Source organism: Myiozetetes cayanensis, unplaced genomic scaffold, assembly GCF_022539395.1.
Source record: "Myiozetetes cayanensis isolate MyiCay16 unplaced genomic scaffold, myiCay2020 scf217, whole genome shotgun sequence".
In the NCBI taxonomy this organism is placed as follows: domain Eukaryota; kingdom Metazoa; phylum Chordata; class Aves; order Passeriformes; family Tyrannidae; genus Myiozetetes; species Myiozetetes cayanensis.
This window is the reverse complement of record NW_026087431.1, coordinates 1-15,825: the sequence shown is the minus strand read 5'-3', so window position 1 is coordinate 15,825 and position 15,825 is coordinate 1. Positions and strand designations below refer to the sequence as shown.

The 15,825-nt window shown below is 52.1% G+C and overlaps 3 protein-coding genes and 2 non-coding genes across 5 annotated transcripts; 4 read left to right on the top strand and 1 right to left on the bottom strand.

Moving 5' to 3' along the window:
• Window positions 1-237: 237 nt before the first annotated feature.
• LOC126641826 (butyrophilin subfamily 2 member A1-like) lies at window positions 238-3,451 on the top strand. Its single transcript, XM_050318911.1, is given in 11 exon segments — window positions 238-648; window positions 940-1,038; window positions 1,295-1,321; window positions 1,647-1,673; window positions 1,883-1,909; window positions 2,072-2,098; window positions 2,184-2,210; window positions 2,435-2,455; window positions 2,577-2,603; window positions 2,875-3,180; window positions 3,183-3,451. Coding segments are annotated over 11 exon segments (1,173 nt in total). The 5' UTR covers window positions 238-251; the 3' UTR covers window positions 3,371-3,451.
• On the bottom strand, window positions 3,421-8,942 carry LOC126641825 (butyrophilin subfamily 3 member A2-like). Its single transcript, XM_050318910.1, has 13 exons — window positions 8,750-8,942; window positions 8,066-8,173; window positions 7,353-7,703; window positions 6,915-7,196; window positions 6,468-6,566; window positions 6,149-6,175; window positions 5,722-5,748; window positions 5,591-5,617; window positions 5,338-5,364; window positions 5,028-5,054; window positions 4,641-4,661; window positions 4,467-4,493; window positions 3,421-4,041 (listed from the first exon to the last, which is right to left on the bottom strand). The coding sequence occupies exons 1-13, from the start codon at window positions 8,847-8,849 to the stop codon at window positions 3,551-3,553; spliced, it is 1,614 nt and encodes a 537-aa protein (XP_050174867.1). The 5' UTR covers window positions 8,850-8,942; the 3' UTR covers window positions 3,421-3,550.
• Window positions 8,943-9,358: 416 nt separating this feature from the next.
• On the top strand, window positions 9,359-9,431 carry TRNAK-UUU (transfer RNA lysine (anticodon UUU)). The gene has a single exon. It is a non-coding gene; the product is annotated as a tRNA-Lys (tRNA).
• Window positions 9,432-9,582: 151 nt separating this feature from the next.
• On the top strand, window positions 9,583-9,654 carry TRNAQ-CUG (transfer RNA glutamine (anticodon CUG)). The gene has a single exon. It is a non-coding gene; the product is annotated as a tRNA-Gln (tRNA).
• A 648-nt stretch (window positions 9,655-10,302) lies between these two features.
• On the top strand, window positions 10,303-15,064 carry LOC126641827 (long-chain fatty acid transport protein 2-like). Its single transcript, XM_050318912.1, has 10 exons — window positions 10,303-10,801; window positions 11,335-11,544; window positions 11,796-11,954; window positions 12,285-12,409; window positions 12,734-12,928; window positions 13,499-13,589; window positions 13,692-13,890; window positions 14,000-14,097; window positions 14,276-14,406; window positions 14,772-15,064. Exons 1-10 carry the CDS (start codon window positions 10,330-10,332, stop codon window positions 14,946-14,948), a joined length of 1,857 nt encoding a protein of 618 aa, XP_050174869.1. The 5' UTR covers window positions 10,303-10,329; the 3' UTR covers window positions 14,949-15,064.
• The last annotated feature ends 761 nt before the right edge of the window (window positions 15,065-15,825 follow it).

Here is a 15,825-nt window from a genome sequence, read left to right as displayed (position 1 = left end):
CTTCCCCTGCAGAAATGGGGAACTGGATCTGGATCCTCGCCTTCATCCCATTACTATCCAGACTCCACCCCACAATGGGTAATTTTATGGGATTTCATGGATTTATTGAGCTTGGAAAAGACCCTGAGGATCCCCGGAGAGCTTCTGGAATTCTTTGGGATTCGAGCTTCCAAATTATTCCATTGATGGAACTCAGGGAAGTTAATTTGGGATTTTTTTTGGGGGGGGAGGGAGGGAATGTTTGGCTCCCAATGTATTTCTTGGCTCGTTTTATTTTATTCCAACCTGGCAGGAATTATTCCAATAATTCCAGATGCCTTGGAGAGGGAGGGAAATTGGGATACTCTTCTGGAGCTCCTGTGTCCTGCTCATCCATAGGGAGCTTCCATGGCCCGCTGCTCGTCCTGGATGGGTTGGAAAATTCTGGAATCCGCCTCAAGTGCCTCTCGGAGCGGCTCTTCTCCGAAGTCCGGGTGTTGTGGACGGATGGGAAAGGCAGGAATATCACTGGGAATCCCCTAAGCATGGACACAGCTGGGAATGCTGGGAGCTCCATCGTCCTCACGCCGGGATCTGGGAATGCCGTGTCCTGCAGGATCGTCGACAGCCTCAGGAAAACGTCCACGGAATCCTCCGTCGTCATTGCGGGTGAGGGGGGAAAAACAGGGATCTGGTGCCATTTTTCCTGGGAATCCCAGTCTTCAGTGGGATAATCGATCAATTTCCAGTTTTATAGTGGAATTTCCTGCTTTTCCAGCTGGGGGAAGCTTCCCGAATCATTCCAAGGTTGGTGGTGCTTTGAGGGAGAGACTGGGGATGGAATTCCCGGCTTTAGGGAAGGGGGTTTAGAAGAAGATCCCTCCCAGCCCAACCATTCTGCTCTTCCATGGTCAGGGTGATATTCCAAGGGAATAACGGAGCCCCTGGATTGTTTTCCAGAGAGTTTCTTCCCGGCCATCTCCCCCTGGCTCCCAGCTTTTGTGATGATCCTGCTCTTTGGAATATTCCTGGTCCTGGCAGCTGTTTATAAACTCCGGAGTAAGTTCCTTAATTTCCTTTCCTTCCCTTCCCAAACCTTCCCAAACTTTCTCTTTCCCTTCTTTTCCCTTTTCCCTTTTCCCCCTTTTCCCCCTTCCCTTTTTTCCCTTTCTTTCCCTTCCCCCTTTTTTCCTCATTTTTTCCCATTTTCCTCTTTTTTCCCCCTTTTCCCCTCCTTTTTTCCCCTTCCCAGGAAAACCTTCCTTGGAAAAAATCCCAAATTAACCAATATTTGCCTTTCCCCATTTTCCCACAGTCAACAAAAAGACGATGGATCGGGAAAGTGAGTGAAACCATTCATTTAATTAATTAACTTAATTAAACCTCAGGTTAACGCTCAGTTCCATCGTGAGTGTCGGGAAAAATGGGAATTCTTTTTGCCATTGGGATCAACCACGGGGGGAAATAATCCCATTTTTCAGGATGTTTTGCAGCAAAGACTCCACAAAATTGGGATTTTCTGACCTATCTTTGTGGCAGTTTCTCCTGAAAATCCCTAAAAAACCCAAGGAAAACCCAAATGCTGGGAAATTTTAAATTAATTAATTAAATCAAATTAAATTTTAAAATTAATTTTTTTGTGCTCTAAAATCTTCCTCTTTTCCCAGAAAATGCCCACAAGCAAATTCTGGAGGGTGAGTGGAAAAAAGTTTGGTTTTTTTTCTCAACAATTTCTCTCCTCAAATTTTTTTAACTAATTAAAAAAAAACAAATCACTTGGACCCGGAAAATCAGCTCTGTTAAAAAAACCCTGTGGAAGTGTTGGGAAAATGGGGGAAATTCAGTGTATTTTGGGGGGGGAAAGGGGTAAAAAATGTAATTTTTAATATTTCAACCCTTTCAGACATCGAGGACCTCAAGATGGAGCTGGGTAAGGGCTGAGCTCGGGACTAAGGGTTTGTTAGACTCAGCCTAAGTCTTCGTTGGGCTGAGATTATTTATTGGAGGCATTCTAATGATTTCTTAGACCTGGGGGTGGGGAGTTGTCCTGAATTTTTCTCCATTTTCCTCATTTTCTCCCTTTGTCTTCCAGAGGAAGTGCAGGAAAAATTCCAGAAGGGTAAAAAATCCTTTCCATCCCCTAATTCCCAGAATTCCCCTCCTTTCCCGTTCCCAAATCCCGATTTCCCTTTCTTTCCCCATAGAAAACCAGGAGATGGAGTCGAAAATCGGTGAGAAAATTCCACAGCTTGGGGAATTTCAGGAATTTCAGGGATTTGGGGCTCAGGGGAAAAAAAACAAAACAAAACAAAACAAAAAACACTTTTGGGGGAAAAAATGAGGCCACTTTGAGGGCTGGGGCAGGTGACACACCTGGGACAGGTGACACAGGTGCCTCACCTGGCCCAGGTGCCCCTTTTCCAGCAGGACAGTGACAAAACTTCTCTCCTTCCAGAACAAATCCAGGCCCAGCTGGGTGAGTTGGACCCGACCCTGAATCCCCTAACCCTGCCCCCAGTTATGCAAAAATCATGCAAATGAGCTGCTGTCACAGTAGTTAGTTAATTAGCATTAATTAGTCACTCATTTCCCTGCAGCGTTCAGACGTGCTCAGAGCAATGCAGGTGAGTTGGGGCCTTCCTCTTCCTCTTCCTCTTCCCTTTTCCCTTTTCCCTTTTCCCTCTTCCCTTTTCCCTTTTCCCTCTTCCTTCCTCTTCTCCTCTTCCTCTCTTTCTCCTCCTCCATTGTCACATTAAACTATACACAACCCCCCAAATTTTATATAATTTTACATTCTTTTATATAATTTCTCCCATTTTCTCCCATTTCCCATTGCTTTCTGTAATTACTTTTCCCTAATTCCTCGTAAATCCTCGGCTTTCCCCCCTTTCCCAGTCCCGCTGACCCTGGACGAGCTCTGCAAACATCCCGAACTCTCCCTCCGGGATCAATCCTGGGTCGTTTCCTGCTCTGCCACTGCCGAGCAGCTCCACCTCAAACCCGTCATCGTGTCCAAGGAATCCTTTTCCCAAGGGAAGCACTACTGGGAAGTGGAGGTCGGGGCCGGATCCGGCTGGGAGCTGGGGGTGCTGGCCGAGGAGATCCGGGATTCCCTGCGGAACGGCGGGATGGTCCTGCCGCGGGAGCGGGAGCAGGTGCTCAGCCTTGGCTATTCCCGGGGGAATTCAACATTCCCGGGGGCTGGAATTGCAGGCCCTGCCCGGTGCTCGGGGTTTTTCTGGATCAGGAATCCCACAACCTCTCCTTCTTCGACGTGGAAGGGAAAAGCCTCCTCGCATCGCTGCCCTTGAGGTTTTCTGGAAATCTCTTCCCATTTTTCAGCCCTGGCTCCAATGAGAAAGGGTTGGGAATTCGCTCTGTGGGAGGTTGAGTCACATGACCCTGTTTAATGGGGCCGGGGGGTGATTAATGGGTTAATAATTAGCATTAATTAATAAATTTGAAAAAAGGTTGTGATATCGTGAACTTATTTATTTAACCCTCCCGTTCCTTCCCATTCCCTTTTCCATCATTTTCTCCCCACTTCCCCAACCCTTTCCCCAACGCCCACTCAAAGTCCCTTCAGCGGGAGCGGGATTGGCACCGGGCGGATCCTGATCCCTTCTCCCTGGGACACAAACGGGAAGAACATTCCCTGCGGATCCCCCCCAGTGCTCAGATCCAGCCTCTCCAGGAGCTCTGCGGTCTCCACGTTGTAGAATTCCAGGCGCTCCCAGTCCAGGTCCAGGAAGACACCGAGGGTGGAGCCATTCCCACGGAGCTTCCCGAGCCCGCGGGATCCGCCGCTGGAGAAGAGCTGTCCCTGGGATCTACGCAGAGCCCAGGAATTCCACCCAGGAATGGGCCCGGCCCCGCATCCCGCGTTTTCCCGCAGCACTCCCAGCACCCAGTCCTGCTCCTCGCCCAGCTCCAGCTCCCAGTAGCACTTCCCACTTCTAAAGCCTTCCCTCCCCACATGCACCGGGAATGTGGGCGCAGACACTTCGCTCTCCCCGCTTGGGAGCTCCAGGATCCGCTCCAGGGCATTCCAGGCCACGGGAACTGCGGGACAGGAGGAGGAGGAGCCACAGAATCCATGAATCCCTGAATTCTCAAGTGCCTGAATCCCTGAATCCCCAAATCCCAGATTCCCAGAACCCACAAATCCTTGAACCTCTGAATCCCCAAATCTCAGAGTCCTCAAATCCCTCAATTCCCGAATCCCAGAATTCACGGATCCCCAAATCCCTGGATTCCCAAGTGGCTGAGGTTGGAAAGGACCCAAGGCCCTGCTGGATCTCTCCCATCCTGGGATTTCCCAGGACACAAATGCCTCTCCCACTTCCCATCTATCCTCTTGGGAATTGCATCCCAATCCCACCCTGGCCTTGGACACCTTCCAGGACTCCCTTTCCCCACCATTCCCACCATCCCCATCCCTTCTCCATTCCCATTATCCAAGGCACATTCCCATTTTTCCAGCTCACCTGCGTGGCTCCGGGCTTCCCAGAAATCTATGGAAAAACAACAGACATTGCTGCATTCCAGGCTTTTTGGTATCATTTGATCCTCCAGGACCGGGAAAACCCTTTGGATCTCCCAAAAATCCCATTTAACACCCAAATCCCAGGAATTTCCACAGTCCCATGGTTCTTACTCACCCAGTTCTGTTTTCAGTCTACCTGCAAGAAAAAGATATTTGGTTTGGATTTCCTATTTTTCCCCAATTTTCCCAATTTTCCCCCAGTTTTCCCCATTTTTCCCATTTTTTCCCTATTTTTCCTATTTTTTTCCCATTTTCCCCAACTAGAACAACACCCAAGAGTCCCTTTTTTCCCATTCTTTCCCAGTTTTCCCAACGGGAACAGCTCCCAGGAGTGGAAAACAAGGATATTCCTCCCCATAAATTGATAATTCACCGCATTCATTAACTTTAAATCCAGGAATAACATGGATATATCCATGAATTCTCATCCTATTGTTTCTAACAACGATGCAGAGACAAAAAATGCAAATTTATGCAAATTTATGCAAACACAGTCCCTTACCAAAGCGTTTCTTGAAGTGGATCTTGGCTGGAAAAAGAAAAGGGCAGAAATTGAGGGAGGGGGAAATTCCAGGGAAAACAAGGAAAATATCCATGGGAAAGGATTTGGATCGTGGAAGATTTGGGCTTGGATTCCGGGATTTCAGGGGTATTTTCCAGCCTAAGTGATTCCATGAAATCCCAAGGAAGAGGAAGGGGAAAGCTGTGGCTGGATCACCTCTGGGGGTTAATTAATCACTTTCAATTAAGAGGAAGTTGATTAAACCAAGGATTGTTTTTCCCAGGGAATGTTTCATGGGAATGGGATTTACCTGCTCGCTTCTTGGCTTTCTCTCCATCTGGAGATTCCGGACATGGAATCGAGGGAATAATTTGGAATAATGTTAATATTTAATAATAGATATTGTTAATAATCATTAATATTTATTGTTAATGTTGTTCTGGAGGTGCCTCCCAGAGTTAAAGGGAAAAGGGGGGGAAAGGGAAAAGGGAAGGGAAAAGGGAAGGGAAAAGGGAAGGGAAAGGGAAGGGAAATGGAAGGGAAAGGGAAGGGGAATCTCTTACCCAACACCGACTTCACCTTCTTTTTTTCTGGAAAAGAGAGGACAGGGAATTTTGGCTCCCAAAAATCCCAGTTTGGGAACTTCCCTGATATTTGACATCAGATGTTTTCCATTTCCTGGAGGATTTTTTACCTTCTTCCCTTTCCAGCTTCACTTTCACTGAAAAACAAGGGAAATTCATCCAAATGGGAATTTTTTCATGGAATTTTTCCTTCTCCTGCCATGGTGAGATTTACAAAATGAGTTTAGACCTCAGATTTAATTACAATTTAATTGATTTGAATTAAATTAAACTCAACTTTGTTTAACTTCCTGTAATTTAATTTAATTTAAATTTCTTTTATTTCAGTTTCATTTTAAAATAATATTAAAAAATAAAAATAAAGCAAAAATTAAATTAAATTAAAGGCCTCAAAACCTTTGGATGAAACTGCTCCAGGATTTAATAGGAATAAAATTAAATAATTTAAATATGGGTAATATCAATCTATAAATAGTTTTATTAAATATAAATAATATAATTAATATAAATAATTAACCTTAGTTCCTCATCACTCACCTGCACTGGCATTTTCCTTGTGGCTCCCTGGTTAAAGAAAGCAGGAAAAAAGTCCTTTTATCCCATGTTTTTTGCACTAAAACGAGCTCCAGATCGTCACCTGGGATTTAATCCCGCCGAGAACACCCTCGGATTGACTTCCCAAGGAATTCTGTGAAACAGAGTCAGGAATTCCCCACCTTTTTCAGGCTCCAATTCTGGAATTTGGTCACTCTGTTCATTTCTTAATTTGATTTGTTGTTGTTGTTGCTGTTTTTATTTTACCCAGATTTCCTTCGGGAATTTTTGTTTTTTCCAGGGGATTTTTCCCAGCACTTACTCCTCAGGAGGCAAAACACAGCGGAAATCAGGAGCAGGTTGAGGCCCAAAAGTGCCAGGAAAAGGCTCAGCCAGGAGGAGATGGAGGGGAGGAAAATATCTGTGAAAAGGTGGGAAAAGGAGCAACATTCCATTAATTATTTTATGTTAATGATTTTAAAAGTCCATTAATAATTAAGGAGATGGCTGCTGGAATTTGGAGGAGGAAAAGGAAGAGCCTCGATCCCGCTTTTTAAGAGGGAAAACCAATGTATCCAACGCACTCCCAATCCCTACTTTAATTCAGCTCCAACATCTTGGAGAAAGGACCAGGAAAAGCCTCAATCCCACTTTTTATGGAGTTCCTGGAACACCAAACCAACCAGGAATGTGGTGGAAGAGGATCAGAGCATTTCTCCCAGCACGGATCTGGGAATGGAGCCGATCCTGGGGGTGATTCCAGACCCACCTGAAATGCGGATCCGGGATTCCCTGGTGACATTGAGCCGGGGGTTGACGATCCTGCAGGAAACTTCCAGGTCGGATCCGGGCGGGAGGGTCATAGAAGCGTCGATGCGGAACAGTCCCAACGGCTCCAGCGTCGTCCTGGGGCTGGAAAATTCCTTCCGGATCTTTCCTTGGCCGTCCAGCCAAAGAATTTCGGGATTTGGGAACCAGCCCGAGGCTCGGCAGGAGAGGCCGAGGTCGCTTTTCCGGGAGTTCAGGACAATGGTGGGAATGTCGCCGATGGCTGCGGAAAATATATAAAATATAAAACCCACAAAAATATAAAGCGTAAAAAATGATTTAAAATACTTAAAAATGCACAAAAAAAAAAAAACACCCATAAAAATTATGGGCCATTTTCTTTTTTAAAAAAGGTCTGGAAGGATCCCAGAATTCCCACCTGCCACTTCCAGCTCCACTGACACCTCCTGGGACACGTCCTGGAAGGACACGTGGCACGTGTAGGACCCTTGGTCGGAGATCCTGACATTCCTCAGTCCCAGGGACACATTCCCGGCCCGGAATTCCCTGGGGAAAAACTCCACACGGCCCTGGAACCTTCCGTCCCCCTCCTCCTCCTCCTGGCTCTTCCCATCGAAACTGCCCACGAGGATCCTTCGGGAATCATTGTGGAATATCCAGCGGACGGAGAAAACCTCAGGAATGGGGTCCTGGCTGAGCTGGCAGGGCAGCACAACCTGATCCCCGACAATCCCGACGATGGGAATCCCGGGAGAACTCACCCACCAACCTGTTTGGGGACAAAAGAGGTATTCATTCCCGGTTATCCACGTCGGGTTTTCATGGAATTACATTGGGCAACCAACAGAACCAGGTCAGCGGGAGAGGAATCCAAAGGAAATCCAGGGAAAACAGCACGGAATGCTTCTGGAATTTGAGATCCCTGGATTCATCCTTCGGTGTTTTGAACCTTTGGGCATCTTGTTTGGAAAAATCATGGAAAAATGGGGGGGAAAACCGATTCCCTGGGCTCCAGCCCCGAGCACCCTCCGGATAAAGAAGCTTTTCCGAGGTTTTTGAGGGAATTTCAGCAGAAATCAGGTGTTTTAGGGAAATACATCCCAAATGTATCCCAAATGGAATTATCTTCACCTGCGGCCAGGTGGGATCCACGTTGGAATGTCAGGATTGGGAGCAACATCAGCCACCAGACCCGGGAATCCATCGATGTCCCAGAATCTCCCAGAATTCCTTCGGCCCCTTTGCACGTTCCACGGGAAAGAACAAGAGAATCGAGGGATGAAATAACAGGGGAAAATATCTGGGAATTTATGGATGGATGGATTGGGGTTCTCAAGGAAAAGAAGGTTCCGGGTGTTTTTCCTCCCTGATTCCCCATGGAATTTAAATATGTGAAGGGGGATTTGAAGGGAATTCCAGGATTTCATGGATGGGTCTCTTTCCAAGCACTTTTCCCACCAATCCACGTTCCCAGGGAAGATAAACAAGGAGTGAGCTGGGTTTAAATTGGGATTTAATCCTGATTTCAACCTGATTTCCTGGGAATTCTTGTGCTTTTTCCCACGTCTCCAATCCCTGATAAAATCAGGAGTTGCCAGGGACTGCAATTCCCATTGGAAAGTGGGAGTTACTGCCTCACCTTCATTCCTGACCATTCAAAAAATGAATTTATTCCAGTTAAATCAGTTTGTTCCAGTTAAATTCATTTATTCCGGTTAAAAAAATCAATTTATTCCCATTAAAAAATCAACTTTTTCCAGATAAATCGAGCTCTAGAAGTGAATTCACGGATTTTTCCTACCGGGAATTTCTTACCAGAGCAGGAAGGACCTGAAGGTTCCTCTGGCGTCAGGTTGGGGAGAACTTTGTCCCCAGGTTTTATATTTTTATGGTCCCTGAAAGTCCTGATTTGCATTCTCCAAAGGGGTTGGACCTGGAAAAAGAGAAATGGGAATTCTATAATAGTTTAGGGTTATATTTGATATATTATGTTATGTATTGTGTTAGAGTATATATTGTATTAGAGTATATATTAAACTATAAATTATATGTAACATCTAATATAATTATATATTAATATATAAGGGTATTTTATTATCATTATAAATATGATAATAAATTAATATATAAAATATATTTGGGTTATATTTTATATAATACATATTATGTTATGTATTCTATAAATTATATATAATATCGAATATAATCACATATATGACTATGATATAATTATACATTACTTATCATTACTATTCATTATAATAATAAACAATTGTATTTTGCAACACGCCCCGAAATCCATCCCCCGGCACAATGCCAGAGGAATTATTCCCCTGGGAATGATTTCTGCCCAAAATCCCGTGATTTTTCCCAAATCCTCGAGATTTCAGCTCAAATTGGCCCCGGTAAACACTGGTGGCAGGAGCCCGGATAGCTCAGTCGGTAGAGCATCAGACTTTTAATCTGAGGGTCCAGGGTTCAAGTCCCTGTTCGGGCGCTCCTGTTTTTCCCTCTCTCGGGGCACCCCGGGGTTTTTTTCCCTGTTTTCCGCCGCTCCTGTCCCGCAGGGAGGGTCGCGGGGTCTCTTTTTCGTGGAGGAGGGATCGGCGCGGAGGGGTCTGGGACGGGCGGCGGGGGCGGCGCGAGGCGGTCCCATGGTGTAATGGTGAGCACTCTGGACTCTGAATCCAGCGATCCGAGTTCGAATCTCGGTGGGACCTCTTCCTCTTTTTGGACTTTCCCCGCCCCGCGCCGTGTCCCGTTGCAGGGGTGGGGGGCAGGAGGGGGTCCCGGCTCGCTGTGGCGTTTGGGAAGCGCAGGGGACACTCAGCTGGGGACTCCGCTTCCCCCCAGTGCTTTACGCGCGTGGGTGTGACCGCTCCTCTTCCCTCTTTTGGGATCGGGGTGTGACGCCTCAAAAGGGACCTCGCGTGACCCTTCTCTGGGGTCTGTGTGTGACACCCCACGTGTGACACCCCCCAGGGGACCCCGTGTGACCCCACAGACACTTTGTGGACTGTGTGACATCCCACCTGTGACTGCCCGAACCCAGAGCAGAGACCCGAGTGGCCAGGACGGGCTGACTGAGGGACAGACAGAGGGACAGGAGGGGACAGAGGGACAGTTATGGAGACAGAGGGGACAAAGGGACAGACCCCCAGGGCCCCAGGTAGCGGAGTCACACCCCGGGGCTGGGAGTGCGAAAACTGAGAGGGAGAGAGAGGAAAAGAAAAAAACAAACAAGCCCCGGCACAAAAGAGGAAGGAGGCAGCGCAAAGCAAAGCAAAGCAAACAAATCCCGAGGGAGCAACGAACTCCCGGCCCCGCCGGGGCCAAAGGTGCGCCCGGCCCGGCCCCGCGGACCTTTGGCCACCTCTGGCCACCCCTCAGTGGCCATGGCCGTGCTGCTGGGGCTGCTGACGGCCGCGCTGGCCGGGCTGGCCCTGCTGCTCGCCCCGCCGTTCCTCTGGGACGACCTGGTGGCCTTTGTCAGCATGGCCAGGTCGGCGCTGCGCTGCCGTCGTCGCTTCGCCCGCAGCCCCCCCGAGACCCTCCTGGACGTGTTCCTGCTCCACGCGCGGCGGCGGCCGCAGCAGCCCCTGCTCCGCTTCCAGGACGAGCTTTACACCTACGAGGACGTAGATCTCAGGAGCAACCGGGCGGCCTGGGTGTTGCAGCGGCACCTGCGGCTCAGCCCCGGCGTCACGGTGGCCGTGTTCCTGCCCAACTCGCCCACCTACGTGTGGACGTGGCTGGCGCTGGCCAAGCTGGGCTGTGTCATGGCCTGCGTGAACACCAACGCACGGGGACAGGCGCTGCGGCACGCGTTGGAGGCTGCCGGGGCCACCCTGCTGCTCACCAGTCAGGGTGAGAAGGGGTGGAGGGGGCGTTCGGGGGGCTGTGGGGACACGGGAGGACGTGGCCCCCGAGGTTATCCTGGTCCTTGCCAGCCCTGGTGGTCAGAGGGGCTGGGGGGACACAGGGATATGGCCACCAAGGTCTCAGTCATCCTTGCCAGCCCTGGTGAGAGGGGATGGAGAGGACATTTGGGGTCTACAGGATCATGGGGGGATGTGGCCACCAAGATCACTCTGGTCCTCGCCAGCCCTGATCTCAGCCATCCTCGCCAGCCCCGGTGCCCACATATGTCAGAGTCTGCACGTGTCTACATGTGTGTCAGTGTCTGCACACGTGTCTGTGTGTCTGTGCACGGGTTTGTCTGTGTGCCCACTTTGGGGTCCCTCAGGTCCCCATTTGGAGTCCCTTTGTTATCCATTTGGGGGTCCCTTTACTGCCCGTTTGTGGTCCTCATTGTCCCCTACCCTATTCCCTCCTGTCCCCCCAGACCCTGCCCCCCCGTGACCCACCGTGTCTCCCCATGACCCCCCATGTCCCCCCAGAGCTCCAGGGGGCTGTGGAGGAGGTTCTCCCAGGCCTGCACAGGTCTGGGGTCCGCGTATTCTACCTGAGCCCCTGCTCGCCCACCTCGGGGGTCCCGGCCCTGCTCCCCGACATTGAGGCAGCCCCCGCGGACCCTGTGCCCGCCCAGTACCGCGCTGGCATCACCGCCACCTCCAAGGCCATGTACATCTACACCTCCGGCACCACCGGTGAGAGGGAGCTGGGAACTGCTGGGAACTGCCAGGAGACGGAGCTGGGGGGACAGGGGGGAGCGGGGTCTGGGAAGGTTGAAGGGGTCTCTTGTGGGGTCTTTCTCCAGCCACGAGTGTGGTGGGTCCACCTGGGGCAGGAACATCCCTCTGGGATGTTTGGGGTCAGTTGGATGTGTTTGGGGTCAGTTAAGGGTATTTGGGGTCCGTTGATGGTATTTGGGGTCAGTTTGGGATTTTTGGGTCCCCAGGGCTGCCCAAGGCTGCAGTGGTGACAGAGCTGAAGCTGATGATGGCTGCCACCCTGGCCCGCATGTGTGGGCTGCGCCGCGACGACATCGTGTACACGACGCTGCCCCTCTACCACTCGGCCGGGCTGCTCGTGGGCCTTGGAGGCTGCCTCGATGTCGGTGCGGGAGAGCCCAGCCCCGCGGGACCAGGGAGGGGAGGGAGGGACGGAGGGAGGGAGGGGGGGATAGAAGGAGGGATGGTGGATGGATGAGGGATGGAGGGATGGGTGGAGGGAAGGATGGATGGGAGATCGGTGGAGGGATAAAGGGAGGGAGAGGTGGAAGGATGGATGGATGGATGGATGGATGGATGGATGGATGCATGGATGAATGGATGGATGAAGGATGGATGGATGGATGGATGGAGGGACGGATGGAAGGATGGGCAGGTGGATGAAGGGAAAAGCAAGAAGGACCAGGCTCACCTCCCCTCCGGCCGTGCCCTCCCAGGAGCCACGTGTGTCCTGAGGAGCAAGTTCTCGGCCTCACAGTTCTGGGCTGACTGTCGGAAGTACAACGTCACCGTCATCCAGTACGTGGGGGAGCTCATGCGCTACCTGTGCAACACACCCCCGGTGAGCCCCAAAAACTGCCCCCAAAACTGCCCACAAACTGCCCCCAGAACTGCCCCAAAACCACCCCCAAAACTGCCCAAAAACCGCCCCCAAAACTGCCCACAAAACTGCCCCAAAACCGACCCCAGATCCACCCCAAAACTGCCCCAAAAAATGACCCAAAAACTACCCCAAAACCCACCCCAGATCCACCCCAAAACTGCCCCAAAAAATGACCCAAAAACTACCCCAAAACCCACCCCAAACCCACCCAAAACTACCCCAAACCTCCCCAAACCCACTCAAACCACCTCAAACCCATCCCAACACCCCTGTCCCTGCCAGCGCCCCGATGACCGGGAGCACGGGGTGCGCCTGGCCCTGGGCAACGGAATGAAGGCAGAGGTGTGGAAGGAATTCCTGCGGCGCTTCGGGCCCGTGGCCATCTGGGAATTCTATGGGGCCACTGAGGGCAACGCTGGCTTCATCAACTACACCGGCAAGGTCGGGGCCGTGGGCAGGTCCAACATTTTCCTCAAGGTGAGAACGCAGGGTTTTGGGGTCGGCTAGGAGTTTTTGGGGTCATCTCAGGTTGTTTGGGGTCATTTGGGGTGTTTGGGGTAAATCAGAGATGTATAGGGCTTATTTAAACAGATTTAAATAAGATTTAGACTTTAGATTTAGACTTAGATTGAAAAATCTAAACCTAAATTTAGACCTAAAGATTTGGAATTACAGGTTTAGACTTGAAGAGCTGGACTTGAAGGTTTTAAAGATTTAGACTTAAAGATTCGGACTTCTAGGCTCGAAGACTTAGACTGACCGAAAGATTTACACTGACTGAAAGATGTAGACTGACTCAAAGACTTGGACTGACTCAAAGAGATTGACTCGAAGAATTAAACTGACTCAAAGGCTTAGACCAACTCAAAGATTCAGACTTAGGCATTTCCGATCCAGGCTGATTCGAACTCAAGCGGTTTTTAACCCCCAGGACATTGGGACTGGGGGGGGCGAGAGGGGAAAGGCCCAATCCCAGCAGGCCCGACCTGGTCCCTCCCACCCCTGGCCCAGGTTTTAATCCCAGGTTTATCTCCCCGTATCCCCCAGCCCTTCGCGCCCTTCGAGCTGATCAAGTACGACGTGGCCGCGGACGAGCCCGTGCGGGACGAGCGCGGGCTCTGCATCCCTGTCGGGCCCGGTAAGAGCCGGGCCTTGGAGGGGGGCGGGCACCAAAACCACCTTCCTGTGGCCACCAGAACGCCCTTCAGGCAGACTGAATTCCCCCCCGGCCCCCTCCCAGGTGAGACGGGGCTACTGGTGGTGAAGATCACGCAGAACGCGCCGTTCCACGGCTACGCCGGCGACGCCGCCAAGACGGAGAAGAAGGTGCTGCGGGACGTCCTGGCCAAGGGCGACGCCTTCTTCAACAGCGGCGACCTCCTGCTGATGGACCGCCAGCGCTTCCTCTACTTCCAGGACCGCGTCGGGGACACCTTCCGGTAATTCCGGCCCGCGCATCGCCGGCAGTGGCGCCGGGCCCCGAGCGCCCGGCTCATAGAGCTGCCCCTTCCTCCTCCTCCTCCTCCTCCTCCTCCTCCTCCTCTCCAGGTGGAAAGGGGAGAACGTGGCCACGACGGAGGTGGAGGCCACGCTGGCCGCAGTGGGGTTCATCCAGGAGGTCAACGTCTACGGCGTGGCCGTGCCTGGTGAGTCCGGCCCGCGGCTGCCCGGGCAGGTCAGGGAGGACACTGGGGAGGGTGAAACGGGGCCTGGTGGCCCAATTTGAAGGACGTGGTTGCCCCAGGTGACCGTGGTGGCCCTAGGTGACCCAGGTGGCCCCTGGTGGCCCCAGGTGACTCAGGTGGCCCCCGGTGCCATCCGCAGGGTGCGAGGGCCGCTGTGGCATGGCCGCTGTGCGCCTCAAGGACGGGGCCACCTTCGACGGGGACACCCTGTTCGCCTTCACGCAGGACACGCTGCCCCCCTACGCCGCCCCCCGCTTCATCAGGGTCCAGGTCAGCACGGGGGGCTCCGGGGGCTTGGGACTGGGGGGGCTTTGGCCACGGGAGGAGAGTGATCCATCAGCACCAGCGCCCAGTCACGGCACAGTGGAACCAGGGAAGGGTTGGGGTTGGAAGGGACCTTCAGGCTTTATCCAGTTCCAATCATGGAATGGTTTGGGCTGGAAGGGACCTTCAGGCTCATACAGTTCCAGCGGGGGAGTCACCCTGTGCCAAGGGGTGGGATCAACCCATGCCAAGGGGTGGGATCAACCCATGCCAAGGGGTGGGATCAACCCATGCCAAGGGGTGGGATCAACCCCCACCAGCACTCAGACACAGCCCCAGGACCCCCCGTTTCCGATGTCCCTCATCCCCAGGACGCCCTGGAGATCACAGGCACCTTCAAGCAGTGCAAGAGCAACCTGGTCCGGGAGGGCTTCGACCCCCAGCTGGTCCAGGATCCGCTGTTCTTCCGCGACAATTCCCGGCGATCCTACGTCCCGCTGACCCAGGCCACCTTTGACGCCATCCAGGCCATGAGGCTCAGCCTGTAGCAGCCTTGGGCTAACTAACAAGGCTAATGAGGGGCTAATCAGGCGCTGTGGGCTGACTTGGGGGGTTATCCCGGCCCAGCGTGTCCACGACGTGGAAATTAAATCGTTAATTCCCACTTTTTTTGGGTGCTGGGCTGGTCCCCCCCTCGTTTTCTCTCCTGGAAGGGTCAGAGATGTCCCAGATCTTCCTGGAACCACCAAACCTGCTCCTGTCCCCACCTCGGGCTCCTTGAACCACCTGAGCTCATCAATCGGGAACAAATACCGGTTATTCCTCCCCAGACCAGTCCGGGGGGTGGGAAGGGCCCCCCACACCTCGGAAACCAGGGAATGGTTTGGGTTGGAAGGGGCCTTGGAGCCCATCCCGTTCCACACAATTCCATGGGCAGGGACACCTTCCACTATCCCAGGTTGATCCAACCTGGCCTGGGACACTTCCAGGGATGGGGCAGCCGCAGCTTCCTTGGGAATTCCATCCCAGCCCTCGTAGGGTGGGATTTCTTCCCCTTATCCCACCTAAACCTCCCCATTTCCATCAGGAAGCCCTTCCCTGTCCCAGCTCCTGCTGGTACCAGGAATTCCACTCACTGGGAACACTTTCCACCTGAAATTTCTCCTGGAAACTCCTGAAAACATCCAGAAACTCCCATAAATCCGTGCAAATCCCCGTAAATCCACAACAAATCCCCAGAAATCCCTGCAAACTCCATGGGGAAAAGGTGAAATTTTTATTTACAGCCTCCCCCCAGTCCCCAGGACTCACCTCCCCCCACCCCCCAATGGCTTCGCCTCCCTCTCAGCCAGAGGGTCCCTGGGGCTCCTCTGGGGCTCCGCGACCCCCCACGTGTCCCTCTGGAGCTCCGGGACCCCCTGCGTG